This window comes from Alligator mississippiensis, chromosome 14 (genome assembly GCF_030867095.1).
Source record: "Alligator mississippiensis isolate rAllMis1 chromosome 14, rAllMis1, whole genome shotgun sequence".
Taxonomy (NCBI): Eukaryota; Metazoa; Chordata; order Crocodylia; family Alligatoridae; genus Alligator; species Alligator mississippiensis.
In genome coordinates, this window is record NC_081837.1 from 10,115,057 (window position 1) to 10,133,477 (window position 18,421).

Genomic DNA, 18,421 nt, shown 5'->3' on the forward strand with positions numbered 1-18,421 from the left:
GCCTCTTGGTGGCAACAGGGTTTAAACAGTGCAAAGAAATCCCCAATCCCATCTAGAGTGAACATTTCTTTGCTCTACTGCACTTGTGCCATGGTCAGTATTTGGACCTGGCATGTCAGTCGCCTCTAGTAACACAGTCCCACACCGATTTCTACGGTGCAAAGGCCAATCTGTTCCTTCTGGTGACTCAGACTCCTACTGCATCCCTAGCAGGACGCTCAAATACACTCACTCGTGGTCGGATTCGACTAATCATTTACCTCCCCCCCAACAAAAACCAGGAACTTTCCAAACACCCGGGAACGGGGGCAGCTGAAGGTCACGGGATATTCCACTGACGTGGGACGGAGCGCTTCATGTCACCGAGCTCTTGTAGAAAGCAATGGAAACGTTTAGAAGGGCACTGCTAGGATGTGCTCCCTCCAAACGATGCAGCCACCTCTGGGGTGGAACATGAGCACACGCTGGGTAACGAAGGGGGCAGAGGAGAGCGCAGGGGCACACGACGGCCCAGCCTGGAGCGTGGCTACGCCCGCCACGCTGAACCGGGAGGCTGCAGAGCCGTTCGGGGCAGTCTCTCTTCGCCAGGGCAGAGGCCGTGTGCTTTCACTGCCCCTCTGTTAAGTCTTGGCTCCTTTTTCCAGGCCTGGGGAGCTTCCCCAACCCTGCAAGCCGGGCCTTCACGGCTCGCTCTGTGGGCACAAGTCAGGGGCTCCGCGGGTTTGGTGTTGCAGGGCCTTGCACGGCGGCGGGCGTTTCGGGGGCAGAGCAGGCGAGGTCGGCTGGTCCCCTCGGACTCCGGCAGGTAGGGCGGCCATCACAGAGGACAGCCCAGGTGCCCTCTGTCCCCTATTGGTACGAAACCAGACGCCTTTTCACTCTCCTAGCAGCCACTGTTCCTAGTTACTCCAAGGGGTGAGCAAAGCCTCCCCCTCCTTGCTGCCCCCCATTGATAAATGTACGTGTAGCCACAACAGGCCCTCTTCAAGAAAAGGCCCCGCCCTCACACCTGCGCCGCTTGCCATTGGCTCTCGCCCTTGTGTGACGCACTGCGCCGGGCAAGCCCCTCAGCAAGATGGCCGCCGGCGCCTCACTCCGCGAGTCATGTGACCGCGGGGCTGTCACGTGAAGCCCAGCATGGCGGCTCTGCGCCTCGCGTGTCTGCTGCTGCTGCCGCCGCTAGTGCTGCTGCGGGGCCGGGCGGGCGCGGGGCCGCTCTGCCCGCGGGACACCCCCTCGCGCGACCTCAAGGAGCTCGGCGGCCTCTGGCGCTTCCGGGCCGACACGTCGGAGCGGCGGGACCAAGGCTTCGCGCAGCGCTGGTACCGCCGGCCGCTGGAGCAGGTGCGGGGCGGGGGTGGGCACGTCCTCCGCGCCTCCCCTGCAGCCAGGCTCGTCTCTGAAGCCCCCCAGCAAGTCCGGGGGGTGGAGGATACTTGCGGGCAGTCGTGGGGTTTTGAAGGACAGCTTTTAATGTGAGCCGGTGCATGGGGCGGGGAATAAAATCCACCAAAAAATATAAAAATAACCGTAAGCGATGAGAAGCGCCCCCGTACAAAGGGGCAAGGGGGCGCGCGCGAGGTTTAAAAGCAGGGAGCTGCCTTGTGAGGTGGCGGGTGGTGGGTGCGGGCCTGCAGGAGGGACACGTCAGGGGATTAAAGAGGAAACGGGGACGGAGCGAAGGTCAGAGGCGCGGAAGGAGTCCCCTGAAGGAGACCGGGCAAGGCCTGGGTCTGACCCAGTAAATGGCCATTCTTGTGTTCGTAGATTCATAGATGTTAGGGTCGGAAGGGACCTCGGTAGGTCATCGAGTCCGACCCCCTGCCTGGGCAGGGAAGAGCAGTGGGGTCAGATGACCCCAGCCCGGTGCTTGTCCAGCCTCCTCTTAAAGACCCCCAGGGTCGGGGAGAGCACCCCCTCCCTTGGGAGCCCGTTGTCGGGGAGAGCACCCCCTCCCTTGGGAGCCCGTTGTCGGGGAGAGCACCCCCTCCCTTGGGAGCCCGTTCCAGATTTTGGCAGCCCTCGCCGTGAAGAAGTTCTTCCTGATGTCCAAACCAAATCTGCTCTCTGTCACTTTGTGGCCGTTGTTCCTAGTTACTCCATGGGGTGCCCTGGGAAACAGAGCATCTCCTATTCCTTGCTCCACCCCCCGATTAATTTGTAGGGACCACTAGATTCCCCCCCTCAGCCTTGTCTTATGGAGGTTGAAGAGATCCAGGGCCCCTAATCTCTCCTCATAGGGCTTTGCCTGCAGGCCCCTAACCATGCGAGTAGCCCGCGTCTGAACCCTCTCAAGGTTGTCCACATCCCTCTTGAAGTGCGGCACTTAGTACTGGACGCAGTACTCCAGCTGCAGCCTCACCAGTGCCCCTGAGGGGAAGTCCCATAGAGGGGAAGTATCACCTCCTTAGACCTGTTCGTCTTGCACCTGCTAATGTATGTTCTTCAAGATGCTTTCCAAGTGCTCGTCAACAAAATCAAACACATGGTGTATAACAGCCGTCGACATTCATACGGAGCAGCTTATTTTGTAACGTTACTTGAGAAGAGCACATTCTATCTAGAACAGCATCAGGGAGTCCCTACGTTCTTTGTGGTGGAAAAGCGTTAAAGAAAAGCCACCTTGATCAAACTTTAAAGTGTGCAGTGGTTTTTTGAACGTTTGTCTGTTTTTTTGAATGTTAAATATTCATAGTATGGTGCCCACTCAGGGTCTGCACTGCTCTTGAGCTGTAGAAACAGCCACCAGCACGTGTTCCCTGAGTAGAAGACTTGATGCCAGGTACCGCCAGTGAAGTAGCTTGGCTTGGCAGGACAGGCATATGCCACCTCATCAGATAATGGGCATTTTGGTGCTCTGGCTGTGGCAGACGAGTGCATGTGGACTTTGAAAAGGTAACTGAGGACTGGAACTGATGGAGTAGAAACTCAACTTTTAGCTGGATGCACAGGTTAATATTTGCAGGGGTGTAGGTTTTAGCTGTGTTGGTCTAAGGACATAGGCAGACAAGGTTCCTTGGGTGAATTTGATATCTTTTATTAGACCAGCCCAAATGGTTGGAGAATAGTTATTAAGCAAGCTTTTGGGTTCAAACACCCTTCATCAGGTTAATATTTAAAACTCGTGTATGGTGTTGCCCATTGTTTACTAAGGAGAGTGTAATAACCCCATGGAAATGTGTGTGAAAGTTGTATGATCCCACTATTTTCTCTGTTAATGAAAGGCTTGTTATCCATCAGCATCCTCTGCTGGTTGACTGGTGTAGCTCTGTGAAATCCCAAATACTGTAGCTAGTGCTGTGCAACTTGAGGGGATGCCCAAGCTCAAACCAGGCTCCTGTGATGAGGTGGGGGCCTGGTCATTCTGGGGCTGATAGGATGGTGGATAGAAATTACATGGGGCTTCTCAACTTCAGTCTAAATCTAAAAAGAATATGACACCTGTCAGGGATGGTTGTGCCTAGAAGTCACGCTGCTCCGACTGTTCTCACTCTTCTGATATGAAAGAGTGAAGTGAAGGGACGTGAACCCGCTGAACTAAGGCTGGTCGATTATAAAGCAGCATCCGGCCCATCGTGGATATGCCAGTGAAGCCTCTTGCTCTGTGGCCCACACAGCTGCTTCCTTTTTTAAAAGGTTCATGCTTCTTATTTTTAAATTCACCCTATCTGGTTTGACCCATTCAGAGTGGACCTGTGATTGACATGCCAGTACCTGCCAGCTTCAACGACATCACTCAGGATCCCAGCCTGCGGCGATTCATTGGCTGGGTGTGGTATGAGAAGGAGGTGCTGCTTCCCAAGCACTGGCTTCAGGACACCTTCAAGACCCGGGTGGTGCTTCGGGTGGGCAGTGCCCATTACTATGCCATAGTGGTAAGTTGGGAGCCAGGGGTCATTTTGTGTGTGTTCAAGCCAGAAGGGCTCCCAGAGCATCAGCACTAACCTGCCTGGTGGTTCGTGCTTCCTGTGTAATGGGAAATGGTGGGTCCTGTACCTGAGACATGGCGGCGTGCTGCTAACATCTCAGCACTCTGCAGTTTTCCCCTTTGTGTGACCAACTGCAGCTTCTGGAAGTGAAAACTGGATCTGAGCCCAACTCCCTCCAAGGGGCAGGAGGTTTTATGCAAAGTCCCAGTGATGGTCTTCCAGCTCCTCCGACACCAGAGCCAATGACTGAAGGGTTCCCTTGGTAAACGGTGGGAGTGCTAAAGAGAGTGCCCTGAGACTAGGCTCCCATCAAGGGGATCTGTGCTGTGTGTGTGACTTCACTGGGGCAGTCAGGTTGCCTGCATGTGCCAGAGGATTAGCCCTGGGGAGACTAACTCAAACCTTTGCTTCAGCATTTTTGGCAGTCATGTTACCTTCCTCATCGCCATCATACAGAGCTAATGGTGACACTGAGCCTTCTACTTCTTCCCATTGCAGTGGGTCAATGGAGTGCAGGTTGTGGAGCATGAAGGGGGCCACCTCCCCTTTGAAGCTGACATAAGCACCATTGTTCAAGCCAGCCCTGGAGATCCATGCCGCATCACCATTGCAGTCAACAACACGCTGTCGCCATACACTCTGCCTCCTGGGACGATTCAGTACCTGAAGGATGAGTCTAAGTGAGTGCACAGAATTGCTAAAATGTTGGGGATAGAAATTCTCCGCCAGGACTGTCCTCAGTAAGAATAACTTGATGGGAAGCTATTTTAGCCACTTGTTCTCAAAGATCTCCAAGTAATCTTTGAACACGTGGACTGTCTTCAGCCCTGACTGATGATGCATGGCAGTTTTGCAGCAGAGGTGAATTTTGCCCATTACTCCCCGGTGCTGTGCAGGAGCTAGACTGTATTACTGCACCTGTTTTCCAGATGGAAAACCAAGTGTAAGTGATTTACCCAAGAGCAGGTAGAGGGGCAGTGGCAGAGATGGGAATGGACCCCAACACTTGTGTCTTTAAGGGCAATCTGGGCTTCCCTGCCCCTCAAAGTCCCACCTCCGTCGCCCGTCTGTTGTTCACTTACTGATGGGGGGGTTGCTATCATTGCTGCAGTGTTAGTGACAAGCCCTAACTGCAAGCAAGGGATTCATAGTGTGCCACTCATTCTTTCTCTGTTTTTGCTCCTGTGGGCTGGCCTGTGACCTGTTCCCCTCTCCTTTACTTGCTCACACACAGGTATCCCAAGGGCTACTTTGTACAGAACACCAAGTTTGATTTTTTCAACTATGCCGGAATTCACCGCCCGGTTGTGGTGTACACAACCCCTGTTGCCTACATAGACGACATCACTGTGACTACTGCCTTCTCAGGGAACATCGGTACGTGCCCAGGCAATTGCAGCAACCCATTTCCTGCGAGGTGAAAGGGGGCAATGAAAGGGTTACCCCTTCCTTTGGCTGTGTAAGTGCCTGGCCTCCTAGCCCTGTCCTTCCCTGCGCTTGTCATCTCTTTGGTCCCTTACAACTCCCTTCATCAAGCCACCCATTCCTGCCTTCTCATTCTGCTGGCTGTGTTTGGGGCAGCTTTGCCAGCTTGTCCCCTAATATCTGTTGGTTCTCCTGTCCTGTGGCACAACCCAGCTGTGAACCCCACCTCCCCTTCACTTCTCTGTGGGCTCCTAGCCACATGGAGAAGCAGGAGTATGGTGACTGGTCAGCACAGGTGGGTGTATGGTGCTGTACATGTTTGTAGAGCTGGACAAACAGCTGGTGTTATTGTCCATGATAGGCAGCTTTGACAAACACATCCAGGGAGATGAAGTCCTCTCTTGCCAGAAGTTTGGCAGGGGCATTGCAGGACACCATGTTTACAGACCGAGTCCTGCACTTGTACTCTTAAGAGGGGATTCTCCGTAGCACATTCACTCCTGGCTGATCTGTCTCTGGAAGCAGTAGCAGTGGTCACTGGGGTTGTGGACATGTGTCCACCAAACTAGCCCTTTGTAGGTCAGTCATGACTTGGTCTCGTGCCTCTGAGGTCTTGGACTGGATTTGAACCAGCACACTAAAGCTGGAAGGCTTCTACTCTGTTACCAATATGACAAGCCAAGCAGTCCCCACAAACCTTTATAACATGACATTCAGATAAGCAATTGGGTTTTTTTTTAAATCTTGACTAGTGCATAGCTTCTAAATCAAAGTTTACAAATAGAGGAGAAACACTCCATTGAACTGGGAGTGATATGTCTCAGGAGCCTGCTGCCCAGTGGGCAACACGTCAGTGAGGTGCTGACTGGGAGAGGACTGTAAGGCAGTGACTTCCATCACTGGAGTCACCAGGAGATGCACCCACTGCTTCTTTGAGTGTGTGATGGAAGATGGGTCTCTAACTTGCTCTGTGTTTTCCTTTGGGCCAGGTGTGGTGCGATATGAGGTATCGGTGATTGGCAGCTCACAATACTCCTTGTCACTGAATTTACGTGAGAAAGAGGGAAAAGTGGTTGCCACAGGCCAGGAAGCTGTGGGGGAATTGAAAGTGGTGGATCCCAAACTTTGGTGGCCTTATCTGATGCATGAAAACCCTGGCTACCTTTACTATTTAGAGGTAATGTGGAACATGAAAACCCTGGCTACCTTTACTATTTAGAGGTAATGAGCCCATTCATCTCACTGTTCCCCCAGTAAACTGAAGGGAGTGCATGGATAGGCTGAGACATTCCTCAACATGCCTTTTGAAAGCAGCCGGCTACCTGCTTTTGCTTCCTGCCCTGTATGATATCTTTATTCATTCCATAATGCTTATCAAACCTTGTCGGCTTTATGCTTTGCTAAAGTGAAGCTGAAATGCTGAGGGAAAAGGACTGGGTGTGGGGGAGAGGATTGGGAGGCTGCTAGATTCAAAATCTTACCCGGTACTTGTGATCAGTACCGCTGTCTTGTCCCCAGGCCCAATCCAGCTCTTACTGAAGGTGAAGAAGAGTGCTTCCAGGGACTTCAATGAGAGCTGGATTAGACCCCTGACCAAGTAGGCGAGAGTGATCATATGGGCAGGCGGAGATTAACTGGGATGGATTGCTAACATATTTCTCTCGCTCTACAAATGCAAGGAGCATTCTTCCCTAGTACAATACGCTGGTATAGCTTTGTTTTCAGAATATAGCACCAAATCCTGGAGACTAGAGTCCCTACCTGCCTTTATCTCCTCTGCGTGAATTGGAATCGAATGGTGGTTGGATCAGTCAGCCCACAGATAGTCTCCAAAGCCCCAGGTGCATGTCTCTTGGGAGCAGGCTGAGTTTCAGTCTTTAGGTGGTAACTGGGAGGTGGTGTGCTACGGAGTCATGCCCCAGCGGGATAGTACTGGCTGTCAGGAGCGGGAATCGGCTCCGAGCCCTTTAGAGAAGTCGGTCTAAAGCTAGACAGCCTGCCTGCCTTCCTTCTCCTCCTTGCACCCAAACCTGGACTCCCCCCTTCTCCTTCTGCCAGGAGTTGACCCTGGCCTCTGGCTACATGGTTAGATGAGAGGTAGGTCAGACCAGGACAGAAAGCTGAGATACAGCTGTAAAATGGTTGGGGAGCACAAGGCGCTTGGTCCCATGGCATGGGGCTGTCTGATGAGAGGAGCAGTGAGTGTCTTGCCCTTTGTGCTCTGCGTTGACATGGGTGTTGGCTTGTGTTGTGTTTCCAGGTTAAATTGTCAGCCCAGGTGGACGAGGGCCTGACTGAGGATGTGTACACAGTCCCTGTCGGGATCCGCACTGTACATGTGACCAGCAGCCAGTTCCTCATCAATGGGAAACCCTTCTACTTCCACGGGGTCAACAAGCATGAAGATGCTGACGTAAGTGCCTAGAGCAGGGCATCAAACTGCTGAAGTGCTCCTGTCCGCTCCCTTCCCCTCCACCTACTCTGGATTCATGCATGGGACTGCCAGGAACTCCTAGTCAGCTTTAGATGCGTGCCAGTGATGAACTGGGCTGCTGAGGGATTTCTGTTGGAGTGGTTTAGGCCCTGTAGTGCTAGTTGCTTGTTGCATGTGCACTCCATTGTACTATACATAGACTTTGCACAACAGTAGCCTAGAAGGGATTAATGAAGGGGTGGGCAATTATTTGGGCCTGCAGGCCAAAGAGGCAGTTTTGGGGAGTTGTCATAGACCAATCGGCATGCTCCCCGCAATAGTCTGGAGCCCGCACGGCCCCAGCCCACCCTGCAGCCACTCTGGACTTGCCCCAGCCAGAGCGGACCAGCTTGGGACCAGCCCTGGGCCACCCTGCACCTGCTTTGGACCACCACCCATGATGAGTAGTGGCAGAAGTGGTAGTTGGGCAGAAGCTGCTGTTGGGCATGGGGGAAGAGTGACCGCCTCCCCCTTGCTGCTGCTGGGCCCTTCTTGCTGCAGTCACCTGGAGCCTGCACCCTGTCCAGCTGCTGCCACTGCTGCTTATCGTGGGTGGGCTGTCTGAAGCAGGTGCAGGGTGGCCAAGGGTTGGAGCTGTGTGTGTAGGTCCTGGTTGGTCCAGAGCTGGTCTACTCTGGCTAGGGCAAGTCCAGAGTGGGTGTAGGGCCGGGGCTGTGCATATAGGTCCCTGCCAGACTCTGTGGGGCTAGCAATCGTGGCAGCCAGAAGGAGCTGCCACTGCCAGGGCTGCCTAGAAATGCAGTCCAACTGTGGAGCCGCCCCAACCCTGCTGCATGCCAGAGGGCAGTGGGATGTACCATGGACAGGATGGCACCTGGCCCAGGTGGGACCAAGGGACCTGCTGCAGGCTGGACAAAGTCCCTCCACGAGCTGGATCTGGCCCGTAGGCCATACTTTGCCCCTCCCTGGGTTAATGGGTAAAACACACTGTGATGAAAGAGCTGGTTAGAAACTGCTGCTACAAATAACAGCGGCTGAAGCAGAACGGGGCAGCAAGTCAGGGAAGGGGGCTGCTGAGTGGCATCACTGTGGTGAGGCAGCTGAGCTACAAGAACCTGGTAGAAGCTGAAGGGGGAGTTGTGGCAGGAGAGACTGCTGTGACATGAAGGAAGGGACTGTAAGAAACACGCCTGAGCTACTTAACAGTGTCCCTGGGCGAGGGGAGCCGAGTCCACTATACCCCATCTCACCTGACAGGCAATAGGGCCAAGGGCTAGCAGACCCCAAAGCTGGGCATTTGGTCCTCCAGACTCTGGGGCTGGGTTTGATCTACCTGTCACCCCTGAGAAGGTAAGACCTGAATAAAAGCAGATCATGAAAACATGGTTACTTTAGGTTTGGCTATGACAGGGCACCAGGAACACAGGCAGAGCCCTTTGAGGAAGAGATGCGCTTAGACTTCGTGGCAGGTTGCATGATTTAGCTTGGTGCGGTGCAAAGTATTGTTCGTCCCTTATTCATAATGGATTTTTTTTGTCTGCTTTTCCCTCAGATCCGTGGTAAAGGACTGGACTGGTCCCTGATCGCCAAGGACTTCAACTTGCTGAAGTGGCTTGGAGCTAATTCCTTCCGCACGAGCCACTATCCGTATGCAGAGGAGATCATGGATCTGTGCGACGCGTATGGCATTGTGGTTATTGATGAGTGTCCTGGAGTGGGGATGAAAGACATGTAAGCGACTGGTGGAAAGTCCTTTCTGCTTTTTACCCGGGCTGCTTAAAATGAGTATTTGCTGAGCACCAGTCGTGATAGCTCAGACAGCAAGAGCACAGCTTCTCCCTATAGTCACTGCACAGCAAAATGCAGTCTTACAGTGGAGGTAGGACCAAACTCTGTTCCTAAACTACACAGTGTTGAGCTAATTGGGTCTATCCCCATCTGTATTGCAGGCCTGAGCTGTGCCTGTTCACACTGTAGGCTCCTGAGCTGTCACTGGAGCTGCTTTAAACCTGGTGGCTTTAAATCAGTACAGAAAAGACCCAGTTCATCTGAACCAATGTGGCCTTGTCCTGTTTCAGCAAACCTCAGTCTAGCCAGACCACTCGCGATGAGTGAGAGGAGGTTGATGAAAGGCTCTGGTTTTGGTTCATTTTCACTTCAGGCATACAAGCTGCACTGGTGACGGAAGAAATCCTGGGGGTGCTGCAGGGGTCTCTGACAGGATTGGGCAGCGTTGTGTTTTCTGGAGGAAGAGGAGGAGGTGTTGCAGCCAGGAACCAGTTTTGGGAAGGAGCATGTGTGGTGGAAGGGAGGTTGCATATTTTGCCGGCACTTCTCAAGCCAATTACCATTGTGCAAGTAGCAACTCCCTATCCAGGGACACAGGGTCAGCTCCATCTCTGTGAAGGGGCTCCTGTCAAGGTTTAATTTAGGCCTTTCTGCTGCAAAGTCCTTGGTGATTATTGTTAGCACAAAAATGGATTTACTCGGCAGCTGCGTGACTTACTTTTGCTTCCTTGTGTCTTTGAGTGAGAACTTCGGGAACCAATCCTTGGCACATCATCTGGTGGTGATGGAGGAGCTGATCCGCAGGGATAAAAACAGGCCATCGGTCGTGATGTGGTCTGTAGCCAATGAGCCTGCCTCAGAGCTGCCTCCAGCAGCTAACTACTTCAAGTAAGTGTAGATTCTTGCACATGGCTTGATTGATTATGAGGAATGGGCTGTGTGATGTTGCAGACAGCAAGGAGTTGAATTGGGAAGACAGGCATCCTTCTCTACCGAGCAGTAAACTCCCATACTCTGTTTAGGAGTCCTTGTAAAGTCTGTAAAACTTGTTTCAGTCTTTTCTGTGCTTGCTGGGTCTTTGCCTGGTGCACATGCACGTTTGCACGGTGAGTCCAATCCCCCACAGTGGCACTTTGTCCTGCTCCTTCTTCAGGCTAAGGAACTGTTAAAAATTATTGGGAACCCATTTAGGAGGAGGTGCCCTTTTTGAGACTAAGGTTCAGCAAAAGCAGAACATGGTTGGGTTTCTCCTTACTGCAGGGAACCAGGGGTCAGAGTCACTTCTGGCTTAAATTTTGGACTGCAGTGGAGCTCAGTCAGTGCATAGGGGAAGCCGTCGGCTGAGGAAGTTGCAGTACTTGGCTGCTTATTTTGATCTGCAGGAAGCTGGTGACTGTCCTCTTGGGACTGTCTTTCTTAAAGGCTGAACAGATCCACACTACTCATCTTCTTTAAAAAAGAAAAAAAAACCCAACACCCCCAAAAACTCCAAGTGAAACATGATTTAGTAAAAAGTGCTGGAGTTGTCTTCCTGGTCATCCATGGGACACGGTATTTGTTGCATTAAGAGTAGCTCTCGGAGCTCTTCCCTCCCACCACTGACTTGGTGGGTTTATCCTGAGGGTGAAAACTCACTATAAGTCGTTAATCAGTGCTGGCCAGCTAGTACCAGTGGTGGCTGAGGTTTATGTGACGGCTTAGGATCTGCATAGGGACAGTTTTAGCAAGCTGCTTTGATGTTTGCTGTCACCTTCTTTGATTAACAACAGGAAAAGGGCCACAGCCCCTTTCCACAGCTCAGTGCTGCTGGTTTGAGGGAGAGGTAGATAAACCACTTCCGCATACTTTGAGTTCCTGCTGTGATTTCTCTGGCTTTCAGCAGCCTCCACTGATCTTTTCACTGTGTAACCTTCACCTGAGCAAGTCCATTGCTTTCCCTCCCAACCTCCTAACTCCCAAGATTATCTGCACACTAAGAGAGATGAACACCACCCTGTGGCTTGCACTTTTGACCTTAAAAATATTCCATTAAACTGCTCCATATGTGAGGGGGCGGGGGAGTTCTTGAGGTTTGTGAGGCTTTCTCCTTGGTGATGGACGCTTGTGTTTTACTGTTTGTAAACAGGACAGTGATAGCTCATACTAAAGCCATTGATCCCACCAGACCTGTAACCTTTGTGTCAAATGCTAATTACGCTCGTGATCACGGTGTAAGTTTAATTTATTTTCTAGATCGTTTTTTCTTTGGTTTTCTGAATAAAACTGGAGATGGGGGATGTCTGATGGTCCTTAGCTCCACTTCTCTCCCTTCCTATAACAGATGCTTAGAAGCCGGGGAGGGCAGGAGAGGTTTGTTCTGCTGAGTTTAGAGGCAAAACACATAGGGCCCAGCCCTCAAATCTCTCGGACAAAGGTTGCCGGGGTTGCGTTTCTGGAGGGGAAGGTGTGCAGAATCTGCCCCACTAGGCAAAAATATAATGCTCTCACAGATGCTTTGTAGTTCTGTTGCCTGCTGATCTATGCCTGAATCTCACCCTTGCAGAAAGCTGTTTTTTAACCCACCGCTGCAAACTTCCCTAAAACTTAACTGTCCTCAGCGAGGTTGAGTAAAGAATGCTTTGCCTTAACTTTGGGTTTAAATGGCTCTTGATCACCTTTAGCAGCCACCTGTTAACTTCCCATAACCTCCAAACCCCTCCAGTAGGAATTCAGCTTCATAGCTGGAGCTTCTGAACTAGGCGCCTCCACTCTGAGAGCGGTTCCTAAGCATCTTCATGGGCTACAGCCTAAAGCCTTGAAGTGCTTGTGTCTCCATAGGTAACAACTACATTGGAAGCCAGATGCCACACACAAGGATTTGCGGTGGTTTCACTCTAACACGTCTCTGTAACTGCTCTGTTCTTAGAAAGTGAATGTGCATGTGGCCAGGTGTGTGTATATAACACACATACCTGCTTGAGGTTATCTTTCCTTTTCCGTGCAGATTGGGCAGTCTGACAGCTAATATGTGGCCCAAAACTCTGAAAGACTGCAACTCTTCCCCCTTCCCCAAGCAGAATTAGAATTGGTGGAGTTAGTTTTAGGGGACTGGGTGGGAGCTGCTGTTGATTTGAGGTAACATCCCACCCATCCCTAGTTGCAATGCAAACACTGCTCTGGCTACAGTGGCATTTTGCCTCCTGTGGGAACATGCTTATTCCAGTAGTTCAGGGAGACGCACAGGGGATGGAAAGAACTAATTTCATACGCAAGTTCTCATATTAGCACCTTTAATACAAACACATTAGAAGAACATTAGGCAAGTAACATACAGCATTGCCGCTTTGCTCCAGCAGGCTGACACCCTTTATCATGCTGTCCATGTAGTAGAAATGGTATATAACTTGAACACTTAGTCTTAAATTGCCCTGCTGATGCATTTAATTCAAAGTAATAACCACTAAGTTGATGATCGCATTAGCTCATGCTAAAAAAAATCCACACTTGAATATATTGCCAGACATCTTGGAAATTCCAGGAGTACTAACAATTGTAGGGCTAAGTTAGACTGGCTTCTGTTTGCCTAAGTCTGTAAGAAAAATTATTACTGACTGGTTAAATTGCTTCCTGCATTTTCCGAGAGGGGGGGTTGGGGCAGCCTCTTTACAAGAGGTCATTCATCCTCCCTGTAACTAAATGGAGCTCTCCCAGAGGACAATTTGGCTTCGTTAATCTATGTAGGAGACTTTAGGTTTCATTACAGATGCTTCTATTTATTATTTCCCCAGGCTCCTTATGTTGATGTAATTTGCGTAAATAGCTACTTCTCCTGGTACCACGACTCTGGCCACCTGGAGGTTATTCAGCTGCAACTCAATACACAGTTTGAGAACTGGTATGAAACCTACCACAAACCCATTATCCAGAGTGAATATGGAGCAGATGCTGTATCTGGGCTGCACAGTGTAAGTTTTGGGGGTTTTTTTGTGGAAACACTTATTTTAAATAAGGTCTTACTCAAACTTAACACTGCTTCATAGAAGTGTAGAGAAGTAGGGCTGGAAAGGACTTGGTTAAGTCATCTAGTCCAACCCTGTGCCTGAGGGGTTGGACTAGAAGACTTACTAGATGACTATCCAAACCGTCCCATACAAATCCTCGTCTAACCTACTACTAAAACTGCACGGATTAACTCTGTCACACAACTATAAGATACAGCACCCTAACCTGCCACAGGTAAAGCAGGGGGACAATGGTGGTTAGTGCCCTTTTGCTACAGGAATTAAAATATGCCCGAGAGCGCCAAGGTATAGAGAGCTATACTCCCTGCTGCAAAGGAAGGCAACCTCTCTTCCAGTCCGTATCAGTCTAGCCATGTTAAATTTTGTCCTGACCCCAAATGTTGGGATCAGTCCAACCCTGAACAGAGGGGCTAGATTCTTTAGCTAGAAACCTTTAGGTTCTTGTCCCAGTAGGAGCATAGACCCCCAGACAAAGTCCCCAGCCGTGGGTGCAGCCAATATCCATTGCTGCTAGAGCTGACCAATTTTTATCCAGCCTCTTCCTGAACACCCCCAACAATGGAGATTCTGCAACTTCCCTAGGCAGTCTATTCCAATTTTTCACTCTTCTAACACATTTTTCCTGATCCCCAATCTGTAACTGCTTTACTGCAACTTCAAGCCACTAGTCCATGTCCTGCTCTCTGCAGCAAAAGAGAAAAGGTCCTCTCCCTCTTCTTTACAGCAGCCTTCAAATGGCTGAAGACTTGCCCCTTACTGTTGAGACATTTTCCATTATACGCAAGAGTCCCCAGATGCCATACTGATGCAAGTGTTGAAATCCTGGTCTCACTTAAGTCAGTGAGTTTTGGGCCATTGGCTTCAAAAGGGAAAGGATTCCATCCTAGGGAGGGTGAGAGGGAAGAGGTCTCCACTTCCAGTAAAAGAACTGCTGCAGGCTGTTAATAAGTTTTCCTTTTCATTTTGTCTGTGGCTGCAGAAGAGATGTATAAAACTTAGCTACACCTTCTCCATTGGAGTTGTCACTTGCCTGCTGTAGCATTTCCATTATAGACCTGTCAGATTTACAAGCTGACCCTGCTTGGAATTGTTCAAGCCACTGCTTAAAATAAGCCTGTTTAATAAGTTATGCTCTTACGCTATGTCATAGTTTTCCTTTTTAGGACTAATTCTGACAGGCAGGCCACAGCTAATTGCTGATTCATATCTCAGTGGCCCAATCTCCAGAGAACAGATTCAGAAATATTCTGGGTTTTATTTGGGGAGAATATCAAGCGGGCATTAGGGAGAAAAGCTGCTTTGTTCTGGGACAACTGTGAGAATCTCTTGTAGAAGGCAGAGCTAGCTAGCTTGAGTTGGGGTACAGAGCACCTGTGTACCCATTCAGTTACCCACTCTTTTTTGCCATTCCTGGTCCCTCTGAAGCAGCTGCTGTTTCCTCTCTTGGACCTGGCCACAACTGCATGGTAGATGGAGTGCGTGAGCAACCGTAAAGGTCGTCAGTAAAGTTACCGCAGAGAGTCCCATGCTAGAATTGGCAGTGGCCTGCATTTTAAAGACTCCTCTTCCCCCCTGGACTGTAGGATCCACCACTGATGTTCAGCGAGGAGTACCAGGTAGCAGTGCTGAAGCAATACCATGCTGTCTTGGACAAGAAGAGGAAGGTGTATGTGATCGGGGAGCTCATTTGGAACTTTGCTGATTTCATGACGGACCAAGGTAAGCCAACCGCAGCATGGCACAAGAGCTTCCATCCCCTAACATCACAGCCTTCCCACTTTGGACAGGTGTAGACAAACTAAGTGCCGCCAAGTTACGTAGACCACCTAGCTGGCTTAGGTAACACTGAAGTACTTCACTTAGAAGTTTCCTTGTTGCTTCCTTTGTGAAACTCTCTTTACTGGGGGAGCAGGTGGGGTGAAGGAAGAGGTAGATGCTTGAATGTTAAGGTTCGAGTCCAGAGGGAAGCAAAGCTGGCCAGAACAGCCATTCATCCCTAGAGCTTCCTTCTCGTTTTATCATCCAGCTCCTCCAGGAACTCTCCAAAGTTGTTTTGAAGAGCATGCAGGGTCCACAAGCAGCTTGCTCTCTTGGTCTCAGTTTCATTGTTCACTTTGTACACCGATCAAACTGTGCTGGAGAGGGTTGCTGCTGTGCTACAAAATAGGACCAACTGCTATAACCAGCTTGGCTAAAATTGTGCTGGGAACAGGGGGTGTGGAAGAACATGCTGCAGCAAGTACTTAAATGCAAACAATCAGACTTTTTTTCTGCTTGCTTCAGTGGATCCAGACAAGAGTGTCCTTTAAGTAATTTTAATTCAGTCAGCTAAACAGCATTGTTTAAAGTTGCCTTCTGTGGCTTGCAGAGGACTCTGTGCAGGTCCCAAAGAACTTCTGAATGTCTTCTGTGTAGCCAACTCCCACATCTTGGTCTCCTGATGTGTCCAGTGACAGCGCGTGAATGTTAACAGTAGGGCAGAGCTCAGTGCTTGAGGACAACAGCCTCACGCCTTGGAATTAGAACTACGTACATGCCTGCAGGCTCCCATGCTTTAAACCGGAGCCAAGCAGTTAGTGTGCAGAGAAACAAAACCAGTTTTTGCTGCTGCTCCGTGGAAGTGACTTGATGAAGCGTTAGTTTGTTTCTGCTGTTGCAGTGGGACGGGTGCAGAGTAATATGCAGAGCAGGCTGGGGTGCAATCACTTCTCTGTGACACGATCATGCTGAAGTAACATGTCCGGTTCACAGTGGCACTTCCCGTCACACACAAATGAATCAAGGGGGAAAAAGAGGTCTAGCATTTATTACTGCCTCCTCCCCGAGAAAGCCTGACTACCCTCAACATCTTGTCTGCTGAGGACATGCACAGCTGGATTTCAATCTGTGACTACCCTGGCATTTCCATCCTGTATCCAGCTCTAATAGCAGCAGTACCCAGTATGGCAATGTGGAACAAGGGTAAAAATAGTTGGCTGCTGTATGCTGCTAGGACTGGTGGTGGGGGATAAAGCAAGGCAAGATCTGGCATAGGTGTGCAACCATTATTTGATCCACAGTGTGGCATATCAGCAAGACTTAAGTTGTGACTGATAAAGAAAGCATGCAGTATTATAAAGGGACCAGTTACACTTATGCTGTCTCCAGGGTGGTAGTAGCCAGGAAATGAACATGCTGTCTACTCATTCTCCTTAACTGACAGTTTCAAATACTACTGAGCAATTTCTCAATAGCAGAAACCACAAATGCAGGCATAAGGGGGAGGGAACTGTTCAGGGAAAATGGACAGGAAATTAAAAATAATGCCCTTGCAGCCTGTAGAGAGAGAGAGAGAGAGAGAGAGAGAGAGGATACAGCTTCACTCTGTGACAGAAGACAACAGGGACCTGATAGGGATGTGTAAGGTTAAACTATAATTATATTTACACTGTTGGTGCATTACAGTTAATATTTAAAATGGACTACATTGTATGAATTATTACATGGTTTACCCATACTACTTCTTCAGAATACCCTTCCCAAAGGCAACCTAATCGGTCTTTCCATATCTGCCTGCCCCTTCCACTAGCAGTTTGCACATGTAACTAGGGCTGGGGTAGGAGGCAGTAGTGGAGCCAAGCAGAGCCAGCCTTCTTCCCAGAGGAGGAGAAAGGGAGGTAGGGCAGGGCACAGTGGCCAGCAGCAGGAACACCACTTGCTGCCTGCCACCTGCATGTCTTGTCCTGTGGCAAGCAGGGTGAGTGCTGGCGGCTCTGTAGGCATGTTGTCAGTTAAATTGTTAATCAATATAATTAGGAGAGTTTAAACAGCTAATTTTAAAATTATGTTTACATCATGGCTGCTGGTTTTCAGTACAAAAGGGCATGAACAGTCAGTCAAGGAAGATGCAGGTTAACAGCAAGGGTGACTCAAACATTCCTTAGAACAGGAACATAAAATGTTTTCTCGGTGAAATCGAACTGTGAAACAGCAGTGGGAGAAAAGCCAGCTACTTCAGGTTACACAGTTCTCACACCAGGACATTAGAGACTTAACCTAATAACCTTTAGTTCACAGCAAGATAGTCTGCATCAGTGGCTCTCGACCTTTTTGGGACACAGCGCTCCTCTATAGCTTGTGAAATGTGCAGTATTAGATTTCAAAAACTAAATTTATAGATTACAATGCTTACTGCCTCCACCTTGCAGAGGGACTGGGCAGTATGGGTGGGAGACAGGCAGATGTGGCCTGGCCTTGTCTGCCATTCTCCTCACCCTTTCTAGCACCCTAGTTGAGAATCACTGATGTACACAGATGGGCATACTTAACTGGGTGGAGGTGTGCCTAAAAAGGGGGCTGTATAGATGGATTTACATGCAGGGGGGGCTCTTCCATCTAACTGGATTAAGCTGTAAATTAATTATTGTAGTAGTAGAAAGTGAGACACCTGCTGTTTCCTTTCCACACTATTTTATGACCTCTTTTCTGCAGCTGTGACACGCGTTTTGGGGAACAAGAAAGGGATATTTACTCGTCAACGGCAACCTAAGCCAGCTGCGTTTGTTCTCAGAGACAGATACTGGAAGCTTGCAAATGAATCAAGTTGTCTTCCTCGTACAGTGCAGTATTATAATGTATGATATTTGGGAGTACAGCTCAACATTTTCAATAAATAATAGTTACATTATACTGCTGTTTCTACTTGTTTCTTCAACAAAATACAAAACAAGGCAGAACAGGGACACTTATTTTCTGTTCTTATCTAACGGGAGGTAAGTACCTTGCATTTTAGAATTCTGAAGAGCTAATACTTAAGACTCCAGATGAATGCACTCATCCCCCGTCCAAAGGGCATCATCTTTAGG

At 49.7% G+C, this 18,421-nt stretch overlaps 1 protein-coding gene across 1 annotated transcript; it reads left to right on the forward strand.

Annotated features, from left to right (window-relative positions):
* The first annotated feature begins 1,109 nt into the window (after positions 1-1,109).
* On the forward strand, positions 1,110-18,245 carry GUSB (glucuronidase beta). Its single transcript, XM_014608134.3, has 12 exons — positions 1,110-1,344; positions 3,687-3,875; positions 4,428-4,609; positions 5,164-5,306; positions 6,344-6,531; positions 7,615-7,767; positions 9,341-9,519; positions 10,318-10,464; positions 11,702-11,786; positions 13,344-13,520; positions 15,161-15,296; positions 18,048-18,245. Exons 1-12 carry the CDS (start codon positions 1,138-1,140, stop codon positions 18,194-18,196), a joined length of 1,935 nt encoding a protein of 644 aa, XP_014463620.2. The 5' UTR covers positions 1,110-1,137; the 3' UTR covers positions 18,197-18,245.
* The last annotated feature ends 176 nt before the right edge of the window (positions 18,246-18,421 follow it).

Coding starts and splice junctions, on each gene's coding strand:
- GUSB (XM_014608134.3), top strand. CDS start 1,138: ATGGCGGCTCTGCGCCTCGCGTGTCTGCTGCTGCTGCCGCCGCTAGTG. Junction 3,876..4,427: donor CCCATTACTATGCCATAGTG/GTAAGTTGGGAG, acceptor TTCCCATTGCAG/TGGGTCAATGGAGTGCAGGT. Junction 15,297..18,047: donor TGATTTCATGACGGACCAAG/GTAAGCCAACCG, acceptor TCTTTTCTGCAG/CTGTGACACGCGTTTTGGGG.